Source organism: Rhinolophus ferrumequinum, chromosome 11 (genome assembly GCF_004115265.2).
Source record: "Rhinolophus ferrumequinum isolate MPI-CBG mRhiFer1 chromosome 11, mRhiFer1_v1.p, whole genome shotgun sequence".
Lineage (NCBI taxonomy): Eukaryota > Metazoa > Chordata > Mammalia > Chiroptera > Rhinolophidae > Rhinolophus > Rhinolophus ferrumequinum.
The window spans coordinates 56,366,980-56,392,529 of record NC_046294.1 but is presented as its reverse complement, the minus strand read 5'-3'; the positions used below and the strand labels follow the sequence as shown (position 1 = coordinate 56,392,529).

The window sequence follows — 25,550 nt, the reverse complement described above, 5'->3', positions numbered from 1 at the left end:
GAGGAATGATGAAAGTGTTTAACTTTATTTGGGGAAGATCAGTGAAAAATACAGAGAGAAAGAGATGGTTGCACGGGGCCTTAAAGGATTCACTTCCCGATGCAGAAAGGGTGGGAGGGAGGGCATCCCAGGCAAAGGAAACGACATACACCAAAGCGCAGAGGAATGAAAAGACAGGTACATTGGGAGGCCCTGCAGCATCAGTGTGGCTGGCAGGAGGTGGGTAGCAGTGGGGTGGAGATAGCAGAGAGAGGTGGAGATAACTGCCGCTGACTCCCAGGACTGACAAGAAACTGAAAGCTTCCTTTCTTCATTCAGTCTCCCAGAGCCTCGCCTTCCCAGAGGAATACACAGCCTATACATAAATCACTTTGAAGCTTCGGATGGACTTTCCTTTGCCCTGCCCCCATGCATCCCCAGCTTGTGTGCACATTGATTTGTAATCTCCTTACCATGCTAAAAGCAAACACATCACATGAGCGACCTGCAACCTGACCAGTTGGAAGAATAAGGGTCACCAGGTAGAAGGACATCTGTGTCATTAACTCTGTGGCGTGAGGTACCTGGGAAAGAATAAAGTCCATCTGTGACCAAACTGCTGTGTTCTCTCTTGTGGGCAGGGTCACCAGAGGGGAGCAATAAATTGCTGTTCAAATGAGTCGAGACTGTTGTTCCCGTAGGAGAAGGGCTGGCCCAGCTTGAGCTCCGTGGGCACGTCTGACCAGGCCCCATCTCACTCTTGTCTGTGTTTGTTTGCCTTGCAGCTGTGTAAATGAGTATGGAAGATTATGATTTCCTGTTTAAAATTGTTTTAATTGGCAATGCTGGTGTGGGGAAGACGTGCCTAGTCCGACGATTCACTCAGGTAAGTACGCGGAAGTCCAGGCTTGGCTTTCTTGGTCTGACCTGCAGGGTTAGGGGAACCTAATAGAATGGGTGATTGGCCCAGTGCCAGCCTCTTGGCTGCCAATTCTTAAGGCACCCTTTGAAAGCATCAGCTTTGTAGCCTAATCTAGAGTTTTTAAACCATCTCAAAGGAGCATGGCTCAGTATGTCACCACCACCCTCCCAACGCTTCTTGTTGCTTCCTGTAATGAAAGGGGCAAGTAGTTTTGCTTTCAGTGTGCAGTAGCAAAAATAGATGATTCGATTAAAAGATAGAGTATTAGTAATAATCCAAAGGTAGAAACAAATGAATCTGGACATCAAATTAAACCTAACTATTAATTTTTAAAAAACTCAAATACAAACTAAACCAATCAACTCCCTGCCTGTGCCCTCATATGTCCTCCGAATACTAAGTGAATTGTTTTGGTTCAGAACTAAATATGCTGATTTTTCTAGATCTATTAAATGGAAATGAAATGAGAACAGTGCAGGGCTATTTGAACAAAATTAAATGTTCCCTCCGAGTTGGGTCCTTATCATATAATCTAAGTACAAGTTTCCTTTGCGGCTGCCCTTTTGAGAATTACTGCAGAGATTATATACTTCTTTTTATACAGGAATGGGTAGGAAATCATTCTGAAGTTGACCTTCTTTTGTGTTTTCCCGGAAAAATATGAATGGCATCCTTTTCAGGATTATCATGCATGTATCTTGCATTTTCAGAAAGTGTTAGTTGGGAAAGTTGGGACTAGCTCTTCTATCTAAGACGTAGGGCAACCTGGTGTCATGGAAAGAACATTGGCTTAGGAGTCAAGACACAGGTCCCAGGGTAAGCTGCCCACCCTTGCTGGGCTTCCCTCCCTTCCTGCTGCACCTGAGGGGCCTGGTAATCTCCAAGGCCCCTTGCAGCCCTGTGCTTCTGTACAAAATTAGAGAGGCAGATTGGATAACACAAACAGCTTTAGGGCAGAGGGTCACCTTTGGAAAGGCCAGGGTTTTTCCCATGGTAATGAACACAGACTACAACTCATCGCTTTTTACTAAGCCTTAGCCTGGTGACATCGAAAGTAACAAGCTAACACATTTGGGCTCAGTCAGCCACCATGACGTTACATAATGGACCTCCAAGTGGTTTTACTTCCACCTAGCATTAGTAATCTTTCCTGCTTTTGACAGGACGACAAGACTGCAAGATGTAGAGAAGGTTTCAGTCCCTGTTTCAAAAACTCCCTTGACCTTGTCTTAGTTACTGAAAGATCCCTTAGAGATTATTCAGGCCACTGCTCTCATTTTATGGATGCAAAGCCCGGGTCTAGAGGGATGAAATGACTTCTTTGCAGCTCATGTCATGTGAGTGGCAAGGCTAGGATTAAAACCCAGGTCTCCTGGTTCTCAGCCTGATCGTTTTTATCTTCTGCATGCCCTAACCTCTGAGACCATAGGGGTCTTACTTCTCTCTTTAAAAGCTTAAACCTTGTCATTAGAGGTAAAAATGCTTCAATTTTTCAACACTGATTTTTACCAATAAGCACACCACTCCTTATTTTTCATTTCTGTCCACTTTTTACCCCTCCGAGTCCCTCTACTACCCCAAAAGTTCAGATTTCATAGGCAGAATTATGTTTGTTTTTGTTATTTAGTAGACAGTTAAAATGAATTAGATTCAGCTGTTTTTGAGGCATGAGGTTTAGGGAACAAAATGATGGGGGAAGGCATTGGGAAGAATTTGTTTTATGTTTTGGCATTTGTTAGACTGCGAAACAGCTGGAGCTATAAACGTGAAGTTTGGCAGCCTTGTGTTTGAGCCAAACCAAAATAGAAGAAAATTGATTCAATATTTGCAAGTAAAGTTATGAATGTTTATGTTTACATCTTTTGCAGACATGCAATGGAACATTTTTTGTTGATTTGAAGCTCAGTCTTTTAAGTTTAAACTTTAATTAAGTAATTCTTTTCTTAGAGAATGGACTTAATTAAAGATGCCCCAATCTTAGCTGCCAGAACTAATAAAGTCCCTTTTACTTTAATTTCTGGGAATTGTGGACTATACGTGAAAAGGGAAGAGAAACTCGGTGACCTGTTCTTTCTTGACAGAATTCCTTCCTACCTCTAAGTCCCTCCCTAAGTTTACAGGAAATATTATGTAACAGTAAATTACATTTCACATGTGATTTTGCTGAACTCTTTCTTGTTCAGTTTCCAGTGTGAGGTAAAGCTTTTTTTGTTTTGTTTTGAAATGCTAACACCAGCCTAAAACTCACTGAATTTGAGGCCCAGAGAGGGGGCCTGGTTTGCCTGAGGTCACACAGAGATCCTAAGGCCGCTGCCTCCTGGGTTAGTGCTATTTCTGCTATACTTCCTCCCTGAATGACTTTGCTTTCTTCACTTGTCTTCCCAGGATCCTTGGTCCTGATCTCATGTCCTTACGCATATGTATGTGTATGATACAACGGAGAGAAATAGTTACCGGGATATCCAAAAGCTTCCCTGTTTCATTCATGTTTATCATACGGAGTTCTTGTTGGTTCTTTCGCATTGGTTGCCCACCCCCACGGCTGTCCATGCCCTAGCTGATAGCCAGTTTTAATCTTCCTTGATTTCACCTCTTGTAGAGCACGTATCCGTTTTGCCCTCCCCGTAACAATCCCGCCCTCACCCCTATGGCTCCATGCTCCTCAGGCTCATCCTTGGGTCTGATTTTTGTTTCTTTCTTTGAAATCGGATCCCCCTGAACTTTCCCGATTTTCTCCCTTCACTCTCTGCCTTCCTCTCCCTTTCTTTGTCCCCTTTCTTTTTCTTTCAGAATTTCTCTCTCCCCTTTTCTCCTTCCCCCAAAACATATATACATGTGAAGTGAAATAGGACTCCCAGGACACTAACCACAGTTCTCTTTACTACCAGTGAACTCGGCCAAAGGAAAGGGCTGGTGATGGATAGTGATGGGGGAGGGGGGAGAATTTCATTGAGTTGAAAGATTCGCTTAATTGTTATTTTTCATTATTTTTTCTTTAGGGTCTTTTCCCCCCAGGTCAAGGAGCCACAATTGGAGTTGATTTTATGATTAAGACAGTGGAGATTAACGGTGAAAAAGTAAAGGTAAGGTGCTAAGTGTTCAATAAGGCTTTTGTGCTATGTGAGAGGCAACAGTGTTTTCATAACATTTATTATATCTCCTAATTGAAACCCACATTGAAAATAATATGCTCAGCCATGGCAGCTTATTTCTAAACAGAGTTCTTCTATTCCCTCTGTGAGGGCAGGAAGGGGTTCTCGGTGGTGTGTTTGTAGATGGGAAGACAGAGAAAGAAGGGCTAAGGCAGGTTTGTCCTGTTTTCTCTCATGCCAGAGGAGATGTAAAAGAAGGAAGAAAATTTTTTTTGCATCGCCTAAGTTGGGCCCATAAGCAGTGCTACATTTTCTGAACAGCAGCTGCATGAAAGATCCTACTGATTCCTGCATTTATTATGTATCATTTAGTCATATGAATCATTTACGAGAGTTATTCTGTCTCCCATCATACCCTTATTCCTAGCAAGGGAGAAATACTAAATGAACGAGGGGTTCAGAAGGCATCCATGAGGTCTCCCTTCCCATTTGTGGCCTCTGAATGGTCTGGTACCTGTAAGAACTATGGTATGTGCAATAACAAGAAAAGGGGAGAAAGTGCTTATCACATACCTAATATGTGTCAGTCCCTCTGCTAGGTGATTTTACATGTGTTGTCCTATTTAACTTAATCTGTACTGTAAGCCCTGTAAAGTAAAGTATCTTCATTTTATAGGTTTCAGAGAGGTTGCGTGACTTATTTTTCTGTGGCTTCACAATTAGGAAGGGAAGTAAGCAGGATGTGAACCAGTTTTGTGAGCTAGTGCACCCCACTGCTTCCCGGTCCCCCCTGCCATGAAAGAAGAGGTGAATGAGGGCACACTAAGCTCATCATCTTGGGGCAGGGAAAGAAGGAAGATGATGGAGAGAAGTATGAAGTGAGATTAAATTACAGGGAAGGAGGGTAGAGAGAGCTGCCTGTTCAGAGTTAGTGAAAGTCTTATGTCAGGTATTTCAGACCTGCGGTCCATGGAAAGAAGCCAAAACCCTGGCATCGGCTGCACAGTGAAAACTGTGGCATCAGAGTCCCACCTCGATCCCAAGCTGAGCATCCCAAGTTTGAGTTCCTGTCATTTGCATCCTTCTCCCCTATGTACGTGAGCTCCGGCCTCCACATGCCTCGGGAAGGGCAGAGAAGTGCTCTCTAGCATTCCGTAGACACAGACACAAGTGTTGAGGACGAGGCTCCTGAGTCGGCGAAAGAAGCTGTCCCAGTGTCTCTTCCAGCTCCAACTCCTCAGAGTGGTTCCTTAGTGTGGACATTTGCACCAAATACAGTAGAGATGGAGAGCTGGGGGCTCTGGAAAACAAGAGCAGGGAGCGAAATGCGTGTAAATGCCAACCGGAAAGCCCAGAAAAACAGTGCATTGGGGTGGGAGGAAGGAGATGGGAGTGTGTGCTCAGGAGGCGCTGGCAGGAAGAGCCCTTGGCAGCTCTATTGTTCCAGCAGAGCGGAAGTGCTTGCCACCCCCAGGAGTGGAGTCAAAATAAGGACTGTTTCAGGCATTTTACATACAGAGGTTGGGGTTTCCCAGTAATGTGCACATAGACGTGGGAGTTAATTCCTTTGACCAGACATGTTCATGCCTGCCCTGTGCCAGGCACTGGGAGTGAGTGCGAGCGAGTAAGAAATAGGCCCCACTGTGAATGGACAGGCTTATTTTTCTTTCCTGCATGGCCAGGTTTAGGTATTGCATGTTTTCCACTTTCGGCAAACCGTAGCCTCATTTTTAAGTGCTTACTACATGCAGCTAGAAAATCTATCTTTTTACAACCTCTGGCTCCATCACGAGACCACAGGCTCCCCGAGAGCAAAGCTTCTGTCTTACTCGTTTTTGGACTCACAGCCCAGTTCTGTCGCCATCACCTATTTAGGCCTCTGGACCTTCATCCAGAAAAAGTGCGAGTTGGCTAATCTCCCGAATGAAGTCCTCTCCAAGTTGCCTGTGACTCTAGCCATATCTGTAGAATCAAGGCACAAAAGGACCCTTTCAACCACATTAATCCAGGGCCTCATTAACACTTGGACACACAAGGCGCGAGTTCCTTAGCCTTTCAGCGGAAGCGATCAGACCTGCCCAGGCTTCACTAAGGAAACAGTTGTGGTCTCATTGTTGTCCTTGTTCTGGAACATTTACGGAACACCTCTTTTTGGTGATGTTTGTGTCTTTTTGCTAGTGGTTTGCAGGCTTGCTCCGAGCCCCATAAAGACACTGGAAAAGAGAGAGCCTGCCTAGCAAGTGGCAGGGCAGGACCAGGACCCAGGTCTCTCAGCATTTCCCCTACCCCTTAGCCTTCCCTATAAATCTCATTCTTTCTAGAATGGATCCCAGGATTGAAGGCAGGAAATGAAAGGTATTAGAAACATTCTGGTAGTTCTTAAGGCTTAGTGCCATACCCAGTAAAGGCAAAGCTGAGGAACAGGCCCTGGTCTCTGTATGCGTGCTCTGTATTATGAAGGTGACCTTGGGTAGAAAATAGAATTAAAACTTATATAGACTTTCCCCCTATCCATTGATAGTTTTTAGTCTATCGTAAATAAATGAGTAATAAGTAGAACTCTGAGCTAGTCTATAACATTTTAACTATAGGAGATTAATCATAATAGATATGGAAGATTGTTTCTGGATTTCTCTATAATCAGGAATATTATGCCTAGATAGGAAAGTCTTCAAAGTATGCACGTATAGTTGCTTGTTCGACCATCCATCCATCCATTTATTCGCCCATCCTGTATTACAGCAGATGCTTTGTGCCAAGCACTGTGTTAGGTAAAGCGTCTTGGCTCCCCTTTTAAATACCCTACTAATCATTATATGGAATTCGTCAGTCCTTGCTTTGTGATTCCACAAGCCTTTGTTCATTCAGTTAGCCATCACTCAAATGTGTTCGCCATGTACCACGTTCTGTATTAGGACGGTGCTGGGATCATAAAATTAAATAAGACACAGCCCTTGCATTCAAAGATCTTAGGCTAGCAAGAAGACACAGTAGTAAACCAGTGATCGCCATACATGATTGTGACGGTGAGGCAACAGAGGGGTAAGTAGTGGGGTGCAAAGAAGAAAGTAAGCAGCGTAGCCCCACGCTGGCGGTGAGAGTGGTAAGAAAGCCCCTAGCTGTGGCACTGAGCCCGTATTGACTGGCGTGAGACTAGCACCACGAGACACTTTCTCCTCCTGGCGTCTCTTTCATAGGACATCTCACATTTTACTATGGTTAGTTAACATTGCGTTTGTCTTTCCTATAGGCTGTGAGCTCTTTGAGATCAGGGATTGCGTTTTGTTCATCTTTTATCCTCTTATTATTCATCTTTTATTGTCCTCTTTTAATAAATAAACATATTTCATTTATTTATTATATTATTTATATATTACATAATAAAATAAATATATTTTTATCCTCTTTTATTCATCTTTTATCCTCCCTGTGCTTAGCACAGTGCTCTGCATCTATTAATGGCCTATAAATATTGAAAAGGAGCAAATGGGTTGCAGAGAGAATGGAAACCGACTCGAATGATAAAGGCAATGGAATATGGATATCCTCAAGAATGAACCATAAGGCTAGAAATACGCAGCCCTCATGAGAAAGCAGCATACATCTTGGCAAGGCCAACCAGTCACTAGTCTAGAAAATATTTCAACGGCTTTAGTTCTCAAAGCTGTTCTCAAAACATGCCAGTCACGAGAACATACTGATTTCTAATGATTGACAGTATTAAATCCAATCACAAGTGTTTTTAGCGGCTCCATGTGGCATAGTCTGTTGTTCTAAGACACACCCTGGCAGAGAGGAACCATGTCCCTAGGTTTGGGGCAAAGCAGAGACGTAGCTTTTGTCCTGGCCAAAGCCAGAGCATCTTTATGGTCTCCTTCTGCATACAGACTTTCATGTATATTATCAAAGACAGCTGCCAACCAGAGGAGAGCCTGTGTGCTGCTGATTGGTGGCTGCGACTACCAGTCACTCATCAGTTTCCTCAGCTAAACTGGTATGAGCAGCGGGTGACACCAACTGACTCGTCTTCTTTGGAGGCTGATGTGTATTTAAATCAGTCTCCGAGTGGCATGGAATGAGTCCTCAGCTAGGAATGAGAAAGCCTGGAGATGAGTCCCAGCTTTGTGAGAAACCAGTTAGGAGATGGAGTTTCCTGTTAATGAAGGGGAGGCATAAACTTGCCTAATCCATTGGGCTGTTGTAAGGATTTGATAAGACTGTCCATATTTGAACATCTTACTATTTGCCAGACGCTCTATTTGGTGCAGGGAAAACTGTGAGTAAAATGGACCCTGACCTCCACCTCAAGAAGCTTTCAGCTTAGTGAGGAAGACAGCTATGAAACAAATTATTACACATAAATAAATGATTCAAGTATGTCAGGTGCCATGAGGGAGAAATAAAAGGTGGGCTGCGGGAGAGAATATGTGTATGGGGGGGATGGGGTACCTGGCCCAGTCAGAAGGTTCCAGAAGGCCTTCTCTGAGGAAATGATGTTCTGTTAATGGGTATACATGCATGTTGTGACAAGTGAAATGTATACGATTAGAAGGGAAGGTTATGATTGTTGTTGTTTCTCAAGGGCATCTGATTTGTTCTGTGCTCAGCAGTCACTCTGGAGAACAGTTCTCTTGCAGTAGTCTTCTGCTCTGTACAGGGAGATTCAGGGAGGAGTGAGAAGTGTTTTGCCTTTTTCTTTGTTATTCGAACCAGTTATTAGGTCATAGAACTGGTAGATGACTTCAGAAAATGTGAACTTTCAGCAGGTTCACATGTTATTAACCTCTTTTCATAAAGAAAGCACTGAAGCCCAAAGAAACTCAAGTGACTTGCTCAAGGTCACAGAGCTTAAAAGTGGGGGAGGGAAATTATTATTTTCCATAGCATTGTTCCTGTTTACATTAACAAAGATAAAACCTTAATATAATCATTTGAATTTTGAACTGGAGAAGGTGATGAGGTTGGACTTTCTCCCTCTGCAGTTGCTGACTGAAATGCCGACAATCGCAGAATGACAGCGCGCCCTGTATCCAACTTTGATAATACAGCATTGTGGTTAAGAGTATGGACTCTGGGACCACAATGCCTGATTTAATTGGCTCTGGGACATACTGGCTGAGAGATGTTGAGCAAGTTTATTAATCTCTCTGTACCTCATGTGAGAAATGGATATAGTAACAGTACCTACCTCCTAGAATTATTGCGGGGATTGAGTGAGTTATTACACGTAAAATGCTTAGACTGCAGCACATAATAAGGGGCACATAATAAATGCCCAATAGGTTGGGGTTTTTTAAGAGTAAAGGGGAAATTAAGTAATCTAACAAAGAAATAAAACAAAACAAAAAGCAAACCCCTGTCTCTAACCAGACACACACAACACATTGAAAAAAAAAAAGATAGGTGCTTTTTTTCTTAGGGCCGAAAATAACCATGAAATTATTTGGGTGAAGGTGTTTCCACTTCTGAACGAAAGTAAAACAATGCTTTCTTTCCTTTCTGCTTCTCCAACCTGATCCTTCGCTTATGCTTTTACAGCTTCAGATCTGGGACACAGCAGGTCAAGAGAGGTTTCGGTCTATTACCCAGAGTTATTACCGAAGCGCCAATGCCTTGATCCTCACCTATGACATCACCTGTGAGGAGTCCTTCCGCTGCCTTCCGGAGTGGCTGCGGGAAATAGAACAATATGCCAGCAACAAGGTCATCACTGTGCTAGTGGGTAAGTGAGGACTAATGAGGAGGGAAATTGATTTGTGGGCATCAGAGAATGTATAATCACGTAAAGCTTGTGCCTTGGTACCTTCCAAGAACATAGTCTACGGCCATATCATTCCAGCAGTCAACATCTGGTTCTTCTGCAATCGAAGAGAAAGTGAAATAGGTCCTACCCCATGGTGATGGTTTCGAAAGTAAATATTCGAAAGAAAATATTGCTGATGGATTTTTTTTTTTTAAATCAATGCAGGCTCTAGGGAAGAATGTAGACTGCCATGAAAGTTATGTGACCTGCTAAACATTTTTTTAATCTAATTATAAGATCTAAGAAACTGCTGGTCTAGAAGTAAAATATATCTTTTAAGTTGATAAGGAATTCATTATTGAAGCCCTTGTGTTTTTTTGCCTAAAAAATGACTTTGGCTAATTTTTTCCCTTCTTACGTTTATGCTAACTTGAGAAATTCTAATTTTCAGAAAGGATCCAGTAAGGATTCAGAAAGGATCCAGTAAGTTATGTTTCTGCAGTTTGTTTCACTTTGTAGGAGCATAGAACCTGTGTTTAATTTGGGGGGGAAAGCAGAAAACAACCCATGATTTTCTGTGGTGACAAATACACCCATTAGGAATGGAATTGCAGTGAAATGGACCAGATCATTAAAAATTCCTCTAGTGGCGATGGAAAAACGTTAATAATATATGGCTGTTAAAATGTTTTCTTCCTAGAAGGAATATTGCTGTACATTCTAGCAAGACCTGAATTGGAAATCTGGGTAGAAAACCTTAGAAATATGAAGTTACAAATTATGCCTAATAGTGAGTTAACACTTTATAGTAAGTATTATAGCTAGCTTGTATGTGGCAGGAATCCTTTTAGGAACTTTATGTGTCATGATCCCTAATTTACAGATGAGGAAACCAAGGCTCAGAGAGGTGAAGGTTTTTGCCCAAGGTCACACAGCATGTAGGATCTAGTACAAATCCTGCATTTGTCCAACGTTAATGTGCTGCCTTGTAACAAATTGCTGGATTTTTCTTTCAGGGAGCTGGGTTAAGTATCTGCCTCTCTATGAGCTAATGCTCCATGCCCAGTCCTGAAAACCCTCTTGCATCCTGGAGAACCTTTGCCATGAAGCACCTGAAAGCCTCTCAGCTTTGGACTTGGGCTTTCTTTCTGTTCCATAGAAATCCTCTGAGAACTTGAGTCAAAGCATTATTACTTGGGAATCTATCTAAGGAATTACGGCACATTTGAGGGGAGATAATTAGTTCCGTGTGAAAGAGGCACTGGCTTTTTTATTATTATTATTTAACTTTTTACTATGGAAAATTTCAAACATAAACAAAAATAGAGAAAACAGTATAATGAACCCCTATATACACATCTCTCATCTTTGACAATCATCAGCTCATGGCCAATCTTATTTCATCTGTTCCCCATCTATTTTGTCTGCCCTCCCCTTCAGATCCCAGATGCTGTATCAGTTCATCTTTCAAATTTCAGTGTATATCTCTAAAAGTTATGTTTCTTTTAAAAAAGAGAACCTAACCACAATGCCATTTCACACCTGAAAATATTAACAATTCTTTAATAGCATCAAAAATTCAGACAGTGTTCAAATTTCCTTGATTGACTCAAAAATGTTTTAGTTTATTCAAATCAAGATCTAAATGAGGTCCATATGTTATAATTGCTTTTTTATGTTTTTTTTTAACTCTCCTTTTATCTGTAGGTTATCTCTCCATTTCTTTCTCTCCCCTGGAACTTATTTGTTAAAGCATTTGTTTGTCCTTGTAGAGTTTTCAAGTCTGAATTTTATTTCACCCCTGTGGGTGTCACTTGACATACTCCTCCATCACCTGAATTTCTTAGATTTGTAGGTAAATCTAGAGGTCTGGTCAGATTCAGATTTTTTCGGTCATTTTCTTTTTAGCAAAACACCTCATAGTTGGTATTCTGAGGTATAGTTCTCACAAGAAAGTCAAGGAAAATGCTTGGTTTTTTTCTTTTTTATTTGCCATTTTTCAAGGTAATGAGTTGGTGCCTTAGTATCTTCCAAAAGTAACTATTGAAGTTTGTTTATATTTTGAATATCATTATAGATTTAAATATATTTGATGTATTCTAGTCCCTTGCAATTTTTATTATCAATGCTCCAATTCTTCCAACTTTGAGAGTTGGTTCTTCAAATGGACTCCTGAGTCCTTTTGACATGACCCCAGAAATCTGATAATTTTCTTGTTTTCTGGTATGAAAAGTGTTCCAGACACATTGTGTGCAGTTCCTGCCCCAGATCTGGACTTAACCATTTCTTCAAGAAGCACTGTTTCTTTTTTTTGAAATCAAACCAACAAATATTTATTACTTATACTATGCAAAGCAGTTTTTCCTCTAAGTTCTCTTTGTAAACATTCTTAATTTGGTGTTCTTTCAGTATTCTGATTTTTTTTTTACTTTAAAAAAATATATTTTTTTTATTTTTCAATTATAGTTGATATTCAATATTATATTAGTTTCAGGTGTACAGCATAGTGGTTAGACATTTATATCTGGCACCATGCCTAGTTATTACAGTATTATTGACTGTATTTCCTATGCTGTATTTTATATCCTCATGACTATTTTTATAACTGGCAATTGGTACTTCTTAATCCCTTTACCTTTCTCACTCAGTGCCCCCTCCATCCTCCCATCTGGCAACCATCAGTTTGTTCTCTGTATCTATGAGTCTCTGTTTTGTTTGTTCATTTGTTTTTTAGATTCCATATATAAGAGAAATAATATGGTATTTGTGTTTCTCTGTCTGACTTATTTCACTTAGCATAATACCCTCTAGGTCCATCCATACTGTTGCAAGTGCTAAGATTTCATTCTTTTTTATGGCTGAGTAGTATATATATATACCACCTCTTCTTTATCTAATCATTTATCAATGGACACTTAGGTTGCTTCCATATCTTGGCTGTTGTAAATAATGCTGCGATGAACATAGGGGTGCATATATCTTTTTGAATTTGTGTTTTGGATTTCTTCAGATAAATACCCAGAAGTGAGATTGCTGGGTCATGTGGTAGTTCTATTTTTAATTTTTTGAGGAACCTCCATACTGTTTTTTACAGTGGCTGCACCAATTTTCAATCCTCCCAAGCACTATTTCTTTTTATTGGGAAGTTGTATTTAGAGGCCACAGCCAAGGTGATAATAATCCTCCTTGCTTTTAGGCTTGTCCATGGACAGAGCTAATGTGTGTGTGCGTGTGGTGAATTCTGTAGCGTCCATAGCGGTTGTACTATTAGACTCTACTAAACATTTGACTCTCAAGACAACCATAGGCCGCACTTAGCATCACATTCACTTAGCACCGGACAGGAAACATGGCGTAACAGCAGGTCAGCATCAGGCATTCCTCATAGCAGTCCCCATAGCTGTCCAGGACCTCCTGGGACAGTTCAGGTCTGAGGAACAAGGCTCGCTTTCAGGCAAGTGCAGGATCTGCCCCTGCCTAGAAGCCTCAGTGCCCCATCGGAGTCAGTCTCTTTTATAACAACTCCATGGGCTTAACTTTCAGGGTCTCTTCAAATGAAGCATCACCACACTCAGGGAAGCCCAAAGATACGGCTTTCCATTAGGTATTTGTAATTCATACATAGAATTCCCAGGCCAGATGGCATTTATCAATCAGGGGTCACTTTTACCATAGAAAAACGTCACCAAGTAACACAGTTGACATATCTATCACCTTGGTCGGGTTTCCAGGAGAATGAGATAGAAAATGTTTTAAAGATAAAATGCACCATGAATTATTCACACTGATACTTCCATTTATAATTCAGGATTCAGAAATTATACTTCATTAATCTTATATCTGTATTTCTTTTTTCCCAGGCCAAAAATCCCTGTCCAGTGACACTTCCCTAATTACTCATTTGTTTTATCCCCTAAAACATGCACAGCAGCCTCAGAATACTGTGTTTTCCCCAAAATAAGACCTAGTCGGACAATCAGCTCTAAGCATCTTTTGGAACAAAAATTAATATAAGACCCGGTCTTATTTTACTATGATATAAGACTGGGTATAATATAATATAATGTAATATAATATAATATAATATAATATGATATAATAGCGGGTCTTATATAATATAAGACCAGGTCTTATATTAATTTTTGCTCCAAAAGATACATTAGAGCTGATTGTCGGCTAGGTCTTATTTTCAGGGAAGCACGGTAGCAATAATAGCACTACCACTGATGAGATGATTACTGAAACAGTTCAAAGTTTTTTCCTTCAGTCCTTTTTGTTCTTAGGGAATATACCAGTGGGAAGCCTCAGTTAAATTACTGTATTTTAAACACACCTGAAAAAGTTTCTCTCTGTGTGGTTATGCCACTTCATGATAAACAGGTTCATTTGTGTTATTTTGCTTTCAATTTTAGGAATTGCTTTTTAAATTTAATTTCATATTGATTGTATAATAATTAATTGTATAATCTTGTAAGATGCTTAAGTCACATCTATAAAACAAGTTATATTTAGAGAGCTCTAGTTTCCTTCACTCTCCCGCAGTCTTGTTCCTTTCATGGCTAACCATTATCTTTAAAATTAAGATTTTGTTGTGCTCGCTTTGTCAGCACAGGTACTAAAATTAAGATTTTGGTTTATTCTCCCATTAAAAAAAATAAGCCAATAAATTGTGTGTATATATTTTTTCATCCTTTTTCTTAGATAAACAGTTGTGTATTACATACACTTTCTTCTACTTTGCATTATTTGCTTAACAATATATCTTAGTGTCTCATTCCCTCGCAGCATATAGAGATAATCCTTATTGCTTTTTATCGTGGCAAATAACCCGAATAATTATGAGTGTACCATACTGTATTCAGCCAGAGCCCACCTGATGAACATTTGGGCTGTTTCTAGTTCTTTGCCATTAAAAATGGCACTGGTATTTAAAAATAAACATTCTAGTTCTCACGGTCACATTTGCTGTGCTTTACTTGCCCACCTATCTGGTTTAACATCGTATATGGAATTGAATTTTGATATTTCTGAGACTGCAAAAAAGATCAAATGATGATTCCTTCTGTGATTTTTACCACTGTTTTAGGCAACAAGATAGATCTGGCTGAAAGGAGAGAGGTCTCCCAGCAGAGAGCAGAAGAATTCTCCGAAGCTCAGGACATGTATTATCTGGAGACCTCAGCCAAGGAATCTGATAACGTGGAGAAACTCTTCCTTGACTTAGCTTGCCGCCTCATCAGTGAAGCCAGGCAGAACACACTTGTGAACAATGTATCGTCACCCTTACCTGGAGAAGGGAAAAGCATCAGCTATTTGACTTGTTGTAATTTCAACTAAAGGCCGAGGCATGCAGAAACAAAAGCAATCAGCAGCTGCCCCGATAGGCCACGAGTTGCTGGGGAGATCTGGCGATGATGGTGGCTCCTGCTCTCGGACCTTCTGACTCCTGTGGCTCCTGAGTTTACAAAGCATGGCAGGCCAAGGGCCTTGCCCCCAGGCCGGCATTCACAGAACATGTAACAGTTTGACCCTTTTGCAGTCTGGAGTCAGAGCAAGGAGAAAATTGCACTACGCGCTCCATGACCTGCAGAGCATGTTGCTTTTGTTTTTTTAAAACAAGTAAAAGCGCATTCCTGAACACAGTCCAGGGGAATCCCTCCTGCACATCAGTGGGTGCATGTGGGGGGCTGTTCTTTAGGGCTTCTGGAGGCCCTGGTTTTCTTGTCCACCTGATAAACCCAAACTGGGGAGGCCAAGAACTGTCTCTGTGGTACGTGCTGATGACCCCATGGAGATGTTGAAAAGTGTTATTTCTCTTGTCCACAGGCACTTTCAAGAACTTTGGGATGTAAAAATGAAATGAAACCCTTACCCATGATCAACAGTTAACAATTATTGTTTTAATAATATATACAAGCTCCATGACTCCTTTTGGTGCTAACGATTCTACTATTTCACAGACCAAACGTTTTAGTACATTGATGTCGTTAAATGTATTTCATAGAAATAAAAAATAATAATAAGGGAAGCCCATGAATCAGCACTCTTTCTAAAAGTCTCATCGCTACCTTTTCTAGGGTAGATTGGTTAGAAAAGAGAATACGTTCCTTTCTTGTTCCCCATTTTCTTCTATTCTCCCATCTTTCCGGCCCTTTACGCAAATGAAAAACTTTGAAAAAAAATGGTTGATAATATTCTAATATAAAAGATTAGCTCTAAGACATGATGAGTGGTATGATAAAACAGACCAGATCTGACCAAAATACTGTGGATTAAAGGACTGAGAGTTGCAAACAGAACACAGTCCTTCATAGCAGGTCACGTCTTTTACTTTCTGGTTCTATCCATCTTGGACAGACCAAGGCTTAGGATTTTTGTAGACGTTTTTAGTATGATAAGTGAGACTAGCAACACATGGCAACTCTCATGAACCATTTTTGTATCTTCAATGGTAACCTTAGAAAATTTCTGCTTGTGGAAGCAGGTTGAATTGTCATTTGTCAGCTCCTTCTTGTAGTAATGTCCCTCTCAGACCATACATTCTTTCCTGTTTCTTTTCTCTTTTCCTCTCTCTCTGTCCTGGTCTCCCCCTTCTTTTCTTCTTCCCTCCCTCCCCTGCTCTTTCCCTCACTCTTCCCCATCCCCTCCTTTCCTTATATGCATGTGTTACTGCAAATCTCCAATTCAAATGGAGGTGTATATGCCTTTATTTAGCCAATTTAAAAACAGGACTCAAAATGGAAGAGGTGCTGCTGAATATGTTACTATTTCTTCAGTGCCATACTTTGATACCTTCCAATTTGTTCACTGATATAAATGCAAATTGGGAAAAATAATTAAACATGTATGATGTTGATGCTGTCAGATGTTTATAGAGCTTGCTGTTTAGCATAACTGAGAGATGAGTAATGGATTAAGGGTAATATATGTAACTCCACTGCTTTTGTAGATGGTGGCGATCTCAGTCCTGATACTTTGATGTTTGAAAGCCATTTAATTTTAAGGAAATGAGTCACGTAGAGACACGATTTTGATAAAGAATTTCTAGCATTTCTCTAGCAGGTTTCAGAGTGACCGACCATCTCTTGCTCATAGGGACTATACATATTGTTTAAGGAACTGATACTTTTGGTTTGACTCACTGTGTTTGTACCGATCCTATGGATAAGAGGACTCCAGGAGTTTGAATTGCTTTTATCTCACAATCTGCAGGAAAGAAAAATCATTTTAATAAACATCAACCACAATAATTTATACAGTATCTATTGCCTTTTCCTCCCCATCTTCCCCACTAAGGCAGCCAGTAAATGTACTCAGAAAACAAGTTGATCAAGGTGGGCAAAAGAACTCTTTTTACATTGCAAGGAAATGTCCCTAAGTTCAGATTTATTATCTTTCAGTTAGGGCAAAAATCCAGTTTCCCCAGTACACCAAGACCCAACTTTATCTCACAGCAGCAAGTGTGTTGAAAATAAAGTTGCTTTGTTACTTTAGAGGATAGGAATTTGTTAGACCGGACACATTTAGTTGTAAAATAAAAGCTTCAAGAGCCGCTCTTGCATTTTGAAATTCTTATTCCCTAGGGCTCAGCCGCCTCTATCTACCCTTGGCTGTACTCAGAAGGGGATTAGAAAGCTCTGCTTTTGGCCCCTTGCTACCCTTTAACTCCTCCCAGCCTCTCTGTAATTTCCAGACACCCGTCCATGGCCCATCAGCAGGGACACATGAGAATGTAGGGCTTTGTTTCTTTCTTTCTTTTCCCCTTAGCTGTGTGAATTCCAGATTAGGCCTTATGGACACTTGTTCACTGATGTATCTCAAGTTTGAGAATAATGCCTGGCAATATTGTAGGTACTCAATAAGTATTAGTTGAATAAATTACTTAGTGCCAAGAGGAACTTTTCTTGATTAAATAGAAATTTTTCAAATAGAACTTGAGAAAGGACATTAATTAAATGTGCTCTTCTTAACCCAGGCCAGAACCTAAACTTAGTGGTTTGCCCTCTAGTTCTAACCGTCGTGTCATTCTTTGCTGTGATGAGTCTTCTTCAATAAAAATGAATTCTCACTGAAGGGTGGATGCAAAAGAGAGTTGCTTTCTCCTAATTCAGTTTGGCTTGATCTGACTTATAAGACTTACCGGAGTTCATGTCTGCTTCCATTTTTGGTGTGATCTTTTTCTTCTTTTAATAAAATTGCTAAATATGTGGCAGAAGTTTTTGATTTCCAATGAAAATGCATCATAGTCACGTCATGGAGTCAGGTTTGGGAGAATGTGTGAAATCATATAGCTTGCTGACATTAATGATATTTTATTATGGCTTTGTGTAGACTGTATCCTCAAATGATTTTGTGCTTTCTCCTATACCTATGCAAGGCTTTTTATTCCTTTATATGCTTTTATTAGGTCTATTAAATTATGTTAACATTTAATTTTGGTTATACAGGACCAATGATCCTTTCTGTGGATTACTTGGATTAGGCCATAAACTGTGCCTGGCCTTTATTGTTCCCTTTTAGTCATTTCATGTTTGCATCTGTTCCTGAGTAAAGTGGCAAGAAAATAACTAAAAATGAAAGTCAAATGGATTGATTTGACAATGTGTCAATTTCTGATTTGGAGTTTGGTGAGAAAGGTAAAAACTACCGGCCAAAATAAGATATTTGGATTAGAATTATTTAAGCAGTTTGGACTTGTTGGAGGGAGGAGACAGAATTTAATAGAAGACTGGATTCTTCTTTCTTCTGTGCTTCTTTCTATATGCTTTTGGAGGACACTGGTGACTTCCATGGTTAGCTCAGTGATTTACCTTTTAGCTATCCCATAATTCTTCCAGATTCAGCATCCAGTTTTAGTTAATGTGTCATTCTGAGTAAGTACCAGTTTTAAGTGATTTTGAATTGGTCTTCTGACTAAATTGAAAAGATCTTTTTTTATAAACCAAGCCACGTGAATAAGATATCATCTTATTATATTCAGAAAAAAAACTTTTTCACTTTTTCCCCTCATATATCAAACCGATGGCTTTAAAGATAAGACATTTTCTATATCCTAATCCTGCAGAACTCTGTATTTCATGTTCATTAGTACTTTTGGGACCAATGCCCTGTTAGCCTCTGGAAGAGCTCCTCTAGGGTTTGCCCTTATTTCTAGAATTTTTTAACTGCAACTGGTTACTTACTTTCCTCAACCACAGTCCTGACGGATGTGTTTCAATGCAACTATACTAATACTTTTAAGACTTAACTAGAAAATCAAAAGCAGTGAAAAACAACCTTCCACCATAAGCAGTATAGTTGAACACTAATTCTGGGATAAGAGGGGGTGTGTTTTCTTTCTTCTTTTTGGATTTCATTTCTGTCACATGAGCCTATGTGTGTTTGGCAGGAAATCTGCCTTCCCTTACATTCTTCTCACTGGGTACAAAGCGTACTGAATTAAGTAGTTATCATCCCTTCAAACAACTAATTAATATATAGTAATGTTAGACCAAGGGAGATGACACTTCATCTTTCCTAAGTCCATGATGTTGAAATGTTACAATCATTCTTGGAAGCCATACTTTGGAATGAAAAACAAAATGGAGGCATAACAAAGATGGTGAATGAATTTAAAATTTAAGACATTTGAAGAATACGTGAAGGATTTGGGGCGATTTAGCCCAGGAATGAGAAAGAAATGTAATTAATACATTAGAGAAAGATTTTGTGGGTCAAAGGGGGTGAAAAGAGGTCCACTAAATAGAGGCCATAGGACCACAGATTTCTTAGGGAGAACTTTCTTAAAAAGACGGTTCACCATGAAAAGGGCTGCTTTGGGTAAGAGTTTCTGTCAAGCAGAGGCTAAAAAAAAACCTCAGCAAAGATGATGTGGAGAGGATCCCAGCGTTGGCTGGGGGTTGGACCAGATGACCTATTAACATTCTATTTTGTAGTACTTTACCCCTCATAACATTATAACATGTTTAGTTAAATATTTGTTGACCCAGAGCTAATGATTTTTTATTTTTTAAGGCTTTGCTTTTCTACCAAAAGTGCATCCTACCTTCCAGGGAGGAGGTTAGTTGTATGTTTTTAGGCTAAAAGACTACTTGCAATCATGCCCTCAGCTGAGATTGCTTTGTCAGTCCATTTATTGATGTCCTGTTGAAATCACAAAATAGTTCTTCAGTTAAACATTTTTAAAGTGTATTGTTTTAGTAGAAGTTACAGGAAATCGTGAAAATTGTATATTTGTCACTTGCCAAACATAGGCCAGGCTCAGTTTAGTGAATAATTAGTGTCTCTTCAGGATAGGCCTTTTAAACAGGACAGACTCTTCAGTGAAAGATCCCATAAATACACCAACGTGAAATTTTGCAGCTCCCATCAGAGACAGGCAGGTGGACCACTGGCATAAGCAGTTCCCAAGATCTATTTTGGAAAAATCTCAAATGCCCTTTGGTCAGTGGGTTTCTCTTGAAGAAACACGATCTGAAAATGAATTTTAACAGAACTGAGGCCAAATTGCTTCATATAGAAAGTAATAAAACACAGGTCTTTGAAAATCAGAGATGACTATAAGCGGCATTTGCTGATAAATCTCATGATCCAAATGATTCCACCTGCAAAATAACATGCATCCTTGCTAGGCTGATAGATTCATTGGCCTTGCATCACTGTGGTGAGAAACACTCGAGTTTGGGTGAGACTTCCTTGGACTCCTTTGGCTAAAAGGTCAGGGCATAAAAGCGAGCTACCTCTTCTTTAATTGACGACCTGAGGTGCATGAGTCAACATTCTACTTTCCCATTGAGTGAAAGCATGATTTTTGGAGATGTTGTGTTCTAGTTCCTGATGGAATCCTTGGCGGGTTGTGATTCTGACACGTAATGGAGTGATGTAGGGAGATGTATAGAAGGGAGACCGTAGGCTAGGTGTGAGGGGGCCTAGTACTGCCATGAATTAATCAGCTGTAACTTTATGCAAAGCACAATCTCTTGAGCATCAGTTTCCTCATCGATGAGACAGACTTATAATACCTATCAGGATTATAATGAAAATTAGATAAGATACATTGAAAGTACAGTGCTTAGTAAACAATAAGCACTCAAATATTAGTTCTTTTCTCCTTGATTAAAAGCAGACTTTGGATGGTCTGATGCAAATATAGATCCTTAGGACTAAACAAAGAACCCTTCTTGACTTCTAAGAGCTCCATTTCTGAAAGGGTCTTAAAAGGAAATCACTTATTTGATTCATCAGTCTGCCTTTGGACGTTACTGTTACCCAAGAGACTCTTCATTTCTTTACATACTTCAGGAAAGACATATTCTCTCTCTCTCTCTCTCCCTCCACCCCCTCCACAGGCAATTCCAGGGTTGTAAACTCCTCATTATCAACAAACTTAACCTTATTATTGAAATACCTCACAGTGCAATTTGAACCTCTTTCTTCTTGATCCTGTTGTCCATGGGAAGGAAAATGGGTTGATTTTATTTTCTTTTTAAGTGGCTGTGTTTGCCACTTATTATTGCCCTTTTGCCTCACTGTTTTTCTTTAATGACAGTCAGAAAAGATCATTAAGGTGATAATAATTATTCCCTTGGGGAATGTCAGGCTAGGTATTTATAAACTCAGCTTCTTATTGGTATGAGATTTAGATCATAATGTTGCTGTTGGTTAACTCTTCAATTATCCATGTATTTCTCTTCTTTATGTAACATAATTGATAACAAAGTGTGCTTCTGAAGAATTATTCTGGTAGTGTGACTCTTATTTCTTTTTCTTGGTAAAAATGGAGTCATAATACTAATTTTGTAATCTGCTTTTAGTATTTACTTTCATAGATAGTATTGTTTAATAGACATAATTACCAACCTTGAAATTTAGCAGGGTTTCTTTCCCTTTCTACATATGCACTAAAGTCTGAAATAAAATCTGGAATATCATATGCTTAATAAAGCAAAAATTCATGTACAGAATAATAAAAGATAAGAATCTGGTCTATTAGAATAATTTGTCACTCGTTGGTTGAATGGTGCATAGCTTTTGTTTAAGGTTACATAGTTATGCTTCGATTAAAGAACAATAACAAGACTTGATAACCCTTTGAAAAACAGCTGCTAAACATATTGCTTTCTGGAATGTAATCATTAGGAATAAATATTCTCTAATCCTATACAATTGCAGAATGCTAGTGGAACTTTCTTGTAGGCTATTTGACAATGAATGTTAATTGATTTAAATAAAAACAAATTGTTTTTTAATTCTCTTATCCCTTTAAGGTGTGTTGAGGCTTTCATGTCCCTGTTGTAGAAAATTTCAAATGACTGGAATGTTGGCTTCTAATTTCTGCTCACTGAAGTGTTCTCTAGACATACCAGATGGTTGGAGCTCCTTTGATGATATGTAAGGGAGCTACATAAATGTATGTATGTCAATACATTTACATAAACGTCTGTGAGTAAAATTGTTTTCAGCAAAAAAACTCTGCTTAAATTTCACTTAATACAGGGGTAAGAAGAGATTTTTGGTAATCTAAAGGGAAAAAAAGTGACCCCATATACTGTATTTTGCCGTGTGTAATGCACATCCAAGTTTTTGGCCCAAACTTTCATGGAAAAAAGTCTTTCGTTTTAATTTTTTAGTACTACCCCGGTATAATGTGCATCCTTAATTTTCCCTCACAAATTTGGGCAAAAAAGTTGTGCATTACATATGGCAAAATATGGTGTATTGTTGCATACACTTTAGTGCATGACTTTTAGTATAGGGATGAAATCAAATGCAAAGTCTCATTCTGGAGGTCTTTTCAGCAGCGAGTGAAAATATTTAGAGAAGCTGTTTTACGAAGACTTTGAGAATCCCTGATTTCCCCGTTTCCTATCTCTTTCCATTAAAACATGAATCTTTAACATACACATCATTTTAATAAACATGTTTATCATCAGATCTTATGAACTCAATTCTTAATATTTGGCTGTTGGTTTTAAGAATAGGCTACCAGTAATACCTGAATCCACTAGTATGTAAAATCTAACCAGCAGCTTCAATACAAACATAATACTTGATTTTAAATGTTAATATGCAGATATTAACAGTACACTGCACCATGTCTTATGTTATCATGTTTTTTTCCCTTAATAATAAGCCTGATAGAAATATAAGCCCATAATGACCTGAGTGCAATTAGCTGAAAACAGTCTGTAGAAAGGCAATAGTATGAGAACTTCAATCAATATTTTAAAAGAGGGATAGGGAACTGGAATCTAAACAAAATATTTTAAATGAAGTTGCCTCTCTTTTTTAAAAACTGAGATATAATTCACACATCATACAATTCTGTGTCTGGTAGTTTCGCTGTAGCATTTTCTGGTAGACATCTTAGCCACAAGCATTTTTTGCTGCAAACATTGTTCCTGCTTAACTAATTGTCCATAAGGCAATTTTGCTGTAAAAAAAGATAAAATAACTGGTTGACAGGGTTTTTTTGTTTGTTTGTTTTGTTTCATTTCTCCATTGACGAATCAATCAACCATTGTAAAAAAAAAAAGGTAAAATAACGGGTGACTGTTTGTTTGGTTGGTTTCATTTCTTCATTGATCAACTTCCTTTTAAGCTAGTCATCAGTTTGTTTCCACTTCCCCATTGACGAAGTTCTCTCAGTTACTCCTATTTTTGCAATATATATAAATCTTAGCTAGCCCTTGTATGGTCTATACAGAGACAAGTAAAGATGTCTACAGTGAAAATACCTAGAACCATACAATTCACCCCCTTTAAAGTGTCCAGTTCAGTGTTTTTTAGTATTTTCACAAAATTGTGCAACCATTACTACTATCTAATTCCAGAACCATCATTCCAAAAAGAAACTCTGTACTCATTATCTGTCACTCTCCCTCTCTCCTCTCCCAGCATCTGGCAAGCACTAATTTACTTTCTGTCTCTACAGATTTGCCTGACCTGAACATTTCATATAAACAGAATTATACAATATGTGGTCTTCTGTGTCTGACTTCTTTCACTTAGCATAATGTTTTCCAGTTTCATGTTGAAGTATGAATCAATACATTCTTTTTATGGCTAAATAATATTCCATTGGATGTTTATACCACATTTTATTTGCCCATTTATCATTGATGGACATTTGAGTTGTTTCCACGTTTTGGCTGTTATAAATAATGCTGCCGTGAACATTTGTGTACAAAGTTTCTGTGTGGGCAAATATTTTCATTATCTCTCTTAAAAGCAATTAGTCTAGCAAATCAAGTCATTGCGTTCATTTAAGCAGAATTTCTTGAACTCCTACTTAGAGAATGCAACTGATTTTAGATCAACTGGTCAAGTAGAAGACCCCTGAATAATGGCTAATTCTCCAATAAGTCCATAAGAATTTTTCTATGAGCCTATTATTTAGTTATGATAATCAATTTTATGAAGACAGTTTCAGTATTATAGAAATTGAGTTATCATAGATAGAATTTATAAAGTCCTCTATTGTTTTAAAGGACAGCTACAAATCATGCTGGAGAGGAGTACTCATTCAATCTTCTAAGATTCAATGAAGGAGCATTTTTAATATACAATTTCCTTTATATACCGACTGTCTTTTAAAGTTTGGATTTTCCTTCTTGAAAAAAGATTGTCAAATAGCGAAACCACCTGACTGTCCATTGTAGCTTAAGTGTTTATTATTAAGAAGCAATTCATACTGAGAGTCAAAGTAAAAAGAATGTATTTTGTGTGCAATGGATGAATGTATCAAAGACTTTTTATTTGTAACAGAATTTTTTAAAAAGATGAATGGAAATTGCTTTCCCATGTACTTGTATATAAATAAACATTTCCTGTTGCCCCCATTTGGTGGGTCATATGCTATCAAAGTATGTAAAAAGCCAATAAGCTTTAAGTACACTAATGTCTTTCAGCATGACGTGTGATGTGCTCTGGATTTGGACATCTGGAGACCTGACTTTGTTGATTCTCTAACTGTTTAACCTGAACAAGTCACTTAGTCTGCACCATGGATTTCTCCTCTGTAAAATAAGGGACTAGATTGAATAATTTTTAAGGCCTCCTCCAATCACAACACTAACTAAGAGTAGTCAGGATGTGAAAATTATGTGCTAAATATTTCCAATGGTGAGAAAGATGCTTTTTCTGATGATATGTTGGAAGGAATATTACACTGGGAACCAGGAGTCATAAATTCTAGTCCCAGTTCTGACACTGAGGAATGATGTGACACTAGATATCTTTTAGGTCCCTTCTAGCTAAAACACATGATATGGTTCTATATTCTTTAGAGATATTATCTTTCATAAATAAGAATGAGATTACTTACTCATCACTAGTAAGGCATTCATTAATTTATTCACCATTTATTGAGCATGTACTGTATGCCACGTGTGGGAATCTGCTTTTAGATGTCCCCCACCTCCACTGAAGGAGTCATGGATTTTCACCTGTTTTTGAAATTCATCCCCATCCCAATCCTTTCCTCTGTCTTGGGACAGGCATTTAAGAGATGAATGTCTTGGATTAAGAGTGAGTACAGTGGGTCATGGGGCACAGTGAGTAAACAGGATGACAAAGGAATTAAACCTATGACTTTGGGCTCCCTGGCATGGTGTTTTTCAGTTAATTAAGCATAACCTTAAGTGATGTTATCATTTAGCATTTATAAAAGTCCTGGGCTTTGCAAAATCACTTACTATACTATAATTTTATGTTACTATCTAATGACAGCTTCTCTGTAGTTGATATGAGACTTTTGCTATTTTAATAACACTCAACAAAAGGATGTGTTTGCAGAGATTTCTGAATTTACACA

The 25,550-nt window shown here is 38.9% G+C and overlaps 1 protein-coding gene across 1 annotated transcript in view; it reads left to right on the top strand.

The window, feature by feature from the left end:
• The window catches only part of RAB30 (RAB30, member RAS oncogene family), a 75,946-nt gene extending 53,962 nt beyond the window's left edge, over positions 1-21,984 (top strand). Inside the window, exons 2-5 of the mRNA XM_033119523.1 lie at positions 765-865; positions 3,901-3,984; positions 9,532-9,715; positions 14,823-21,984. Coding sequence (XP_032975414.1) covers positions 773-865; positions 3,901-3,984; positions 9,532-9,715; positions 14,823-15,073 — 612 coding nt within the window. The 5' untranslated portion in view covers positions 765-772 and the 3' untranslated portion in view covers positions 15,074-21,984. The remainder of the gene's footprint in view (positions 1-764; positions 866-3,900; positions 3,985-9,531; positions 9,716-14,822) is intronic.
• Positions 21,985-25,550: the final 3,566 nt, after the last annotated feature.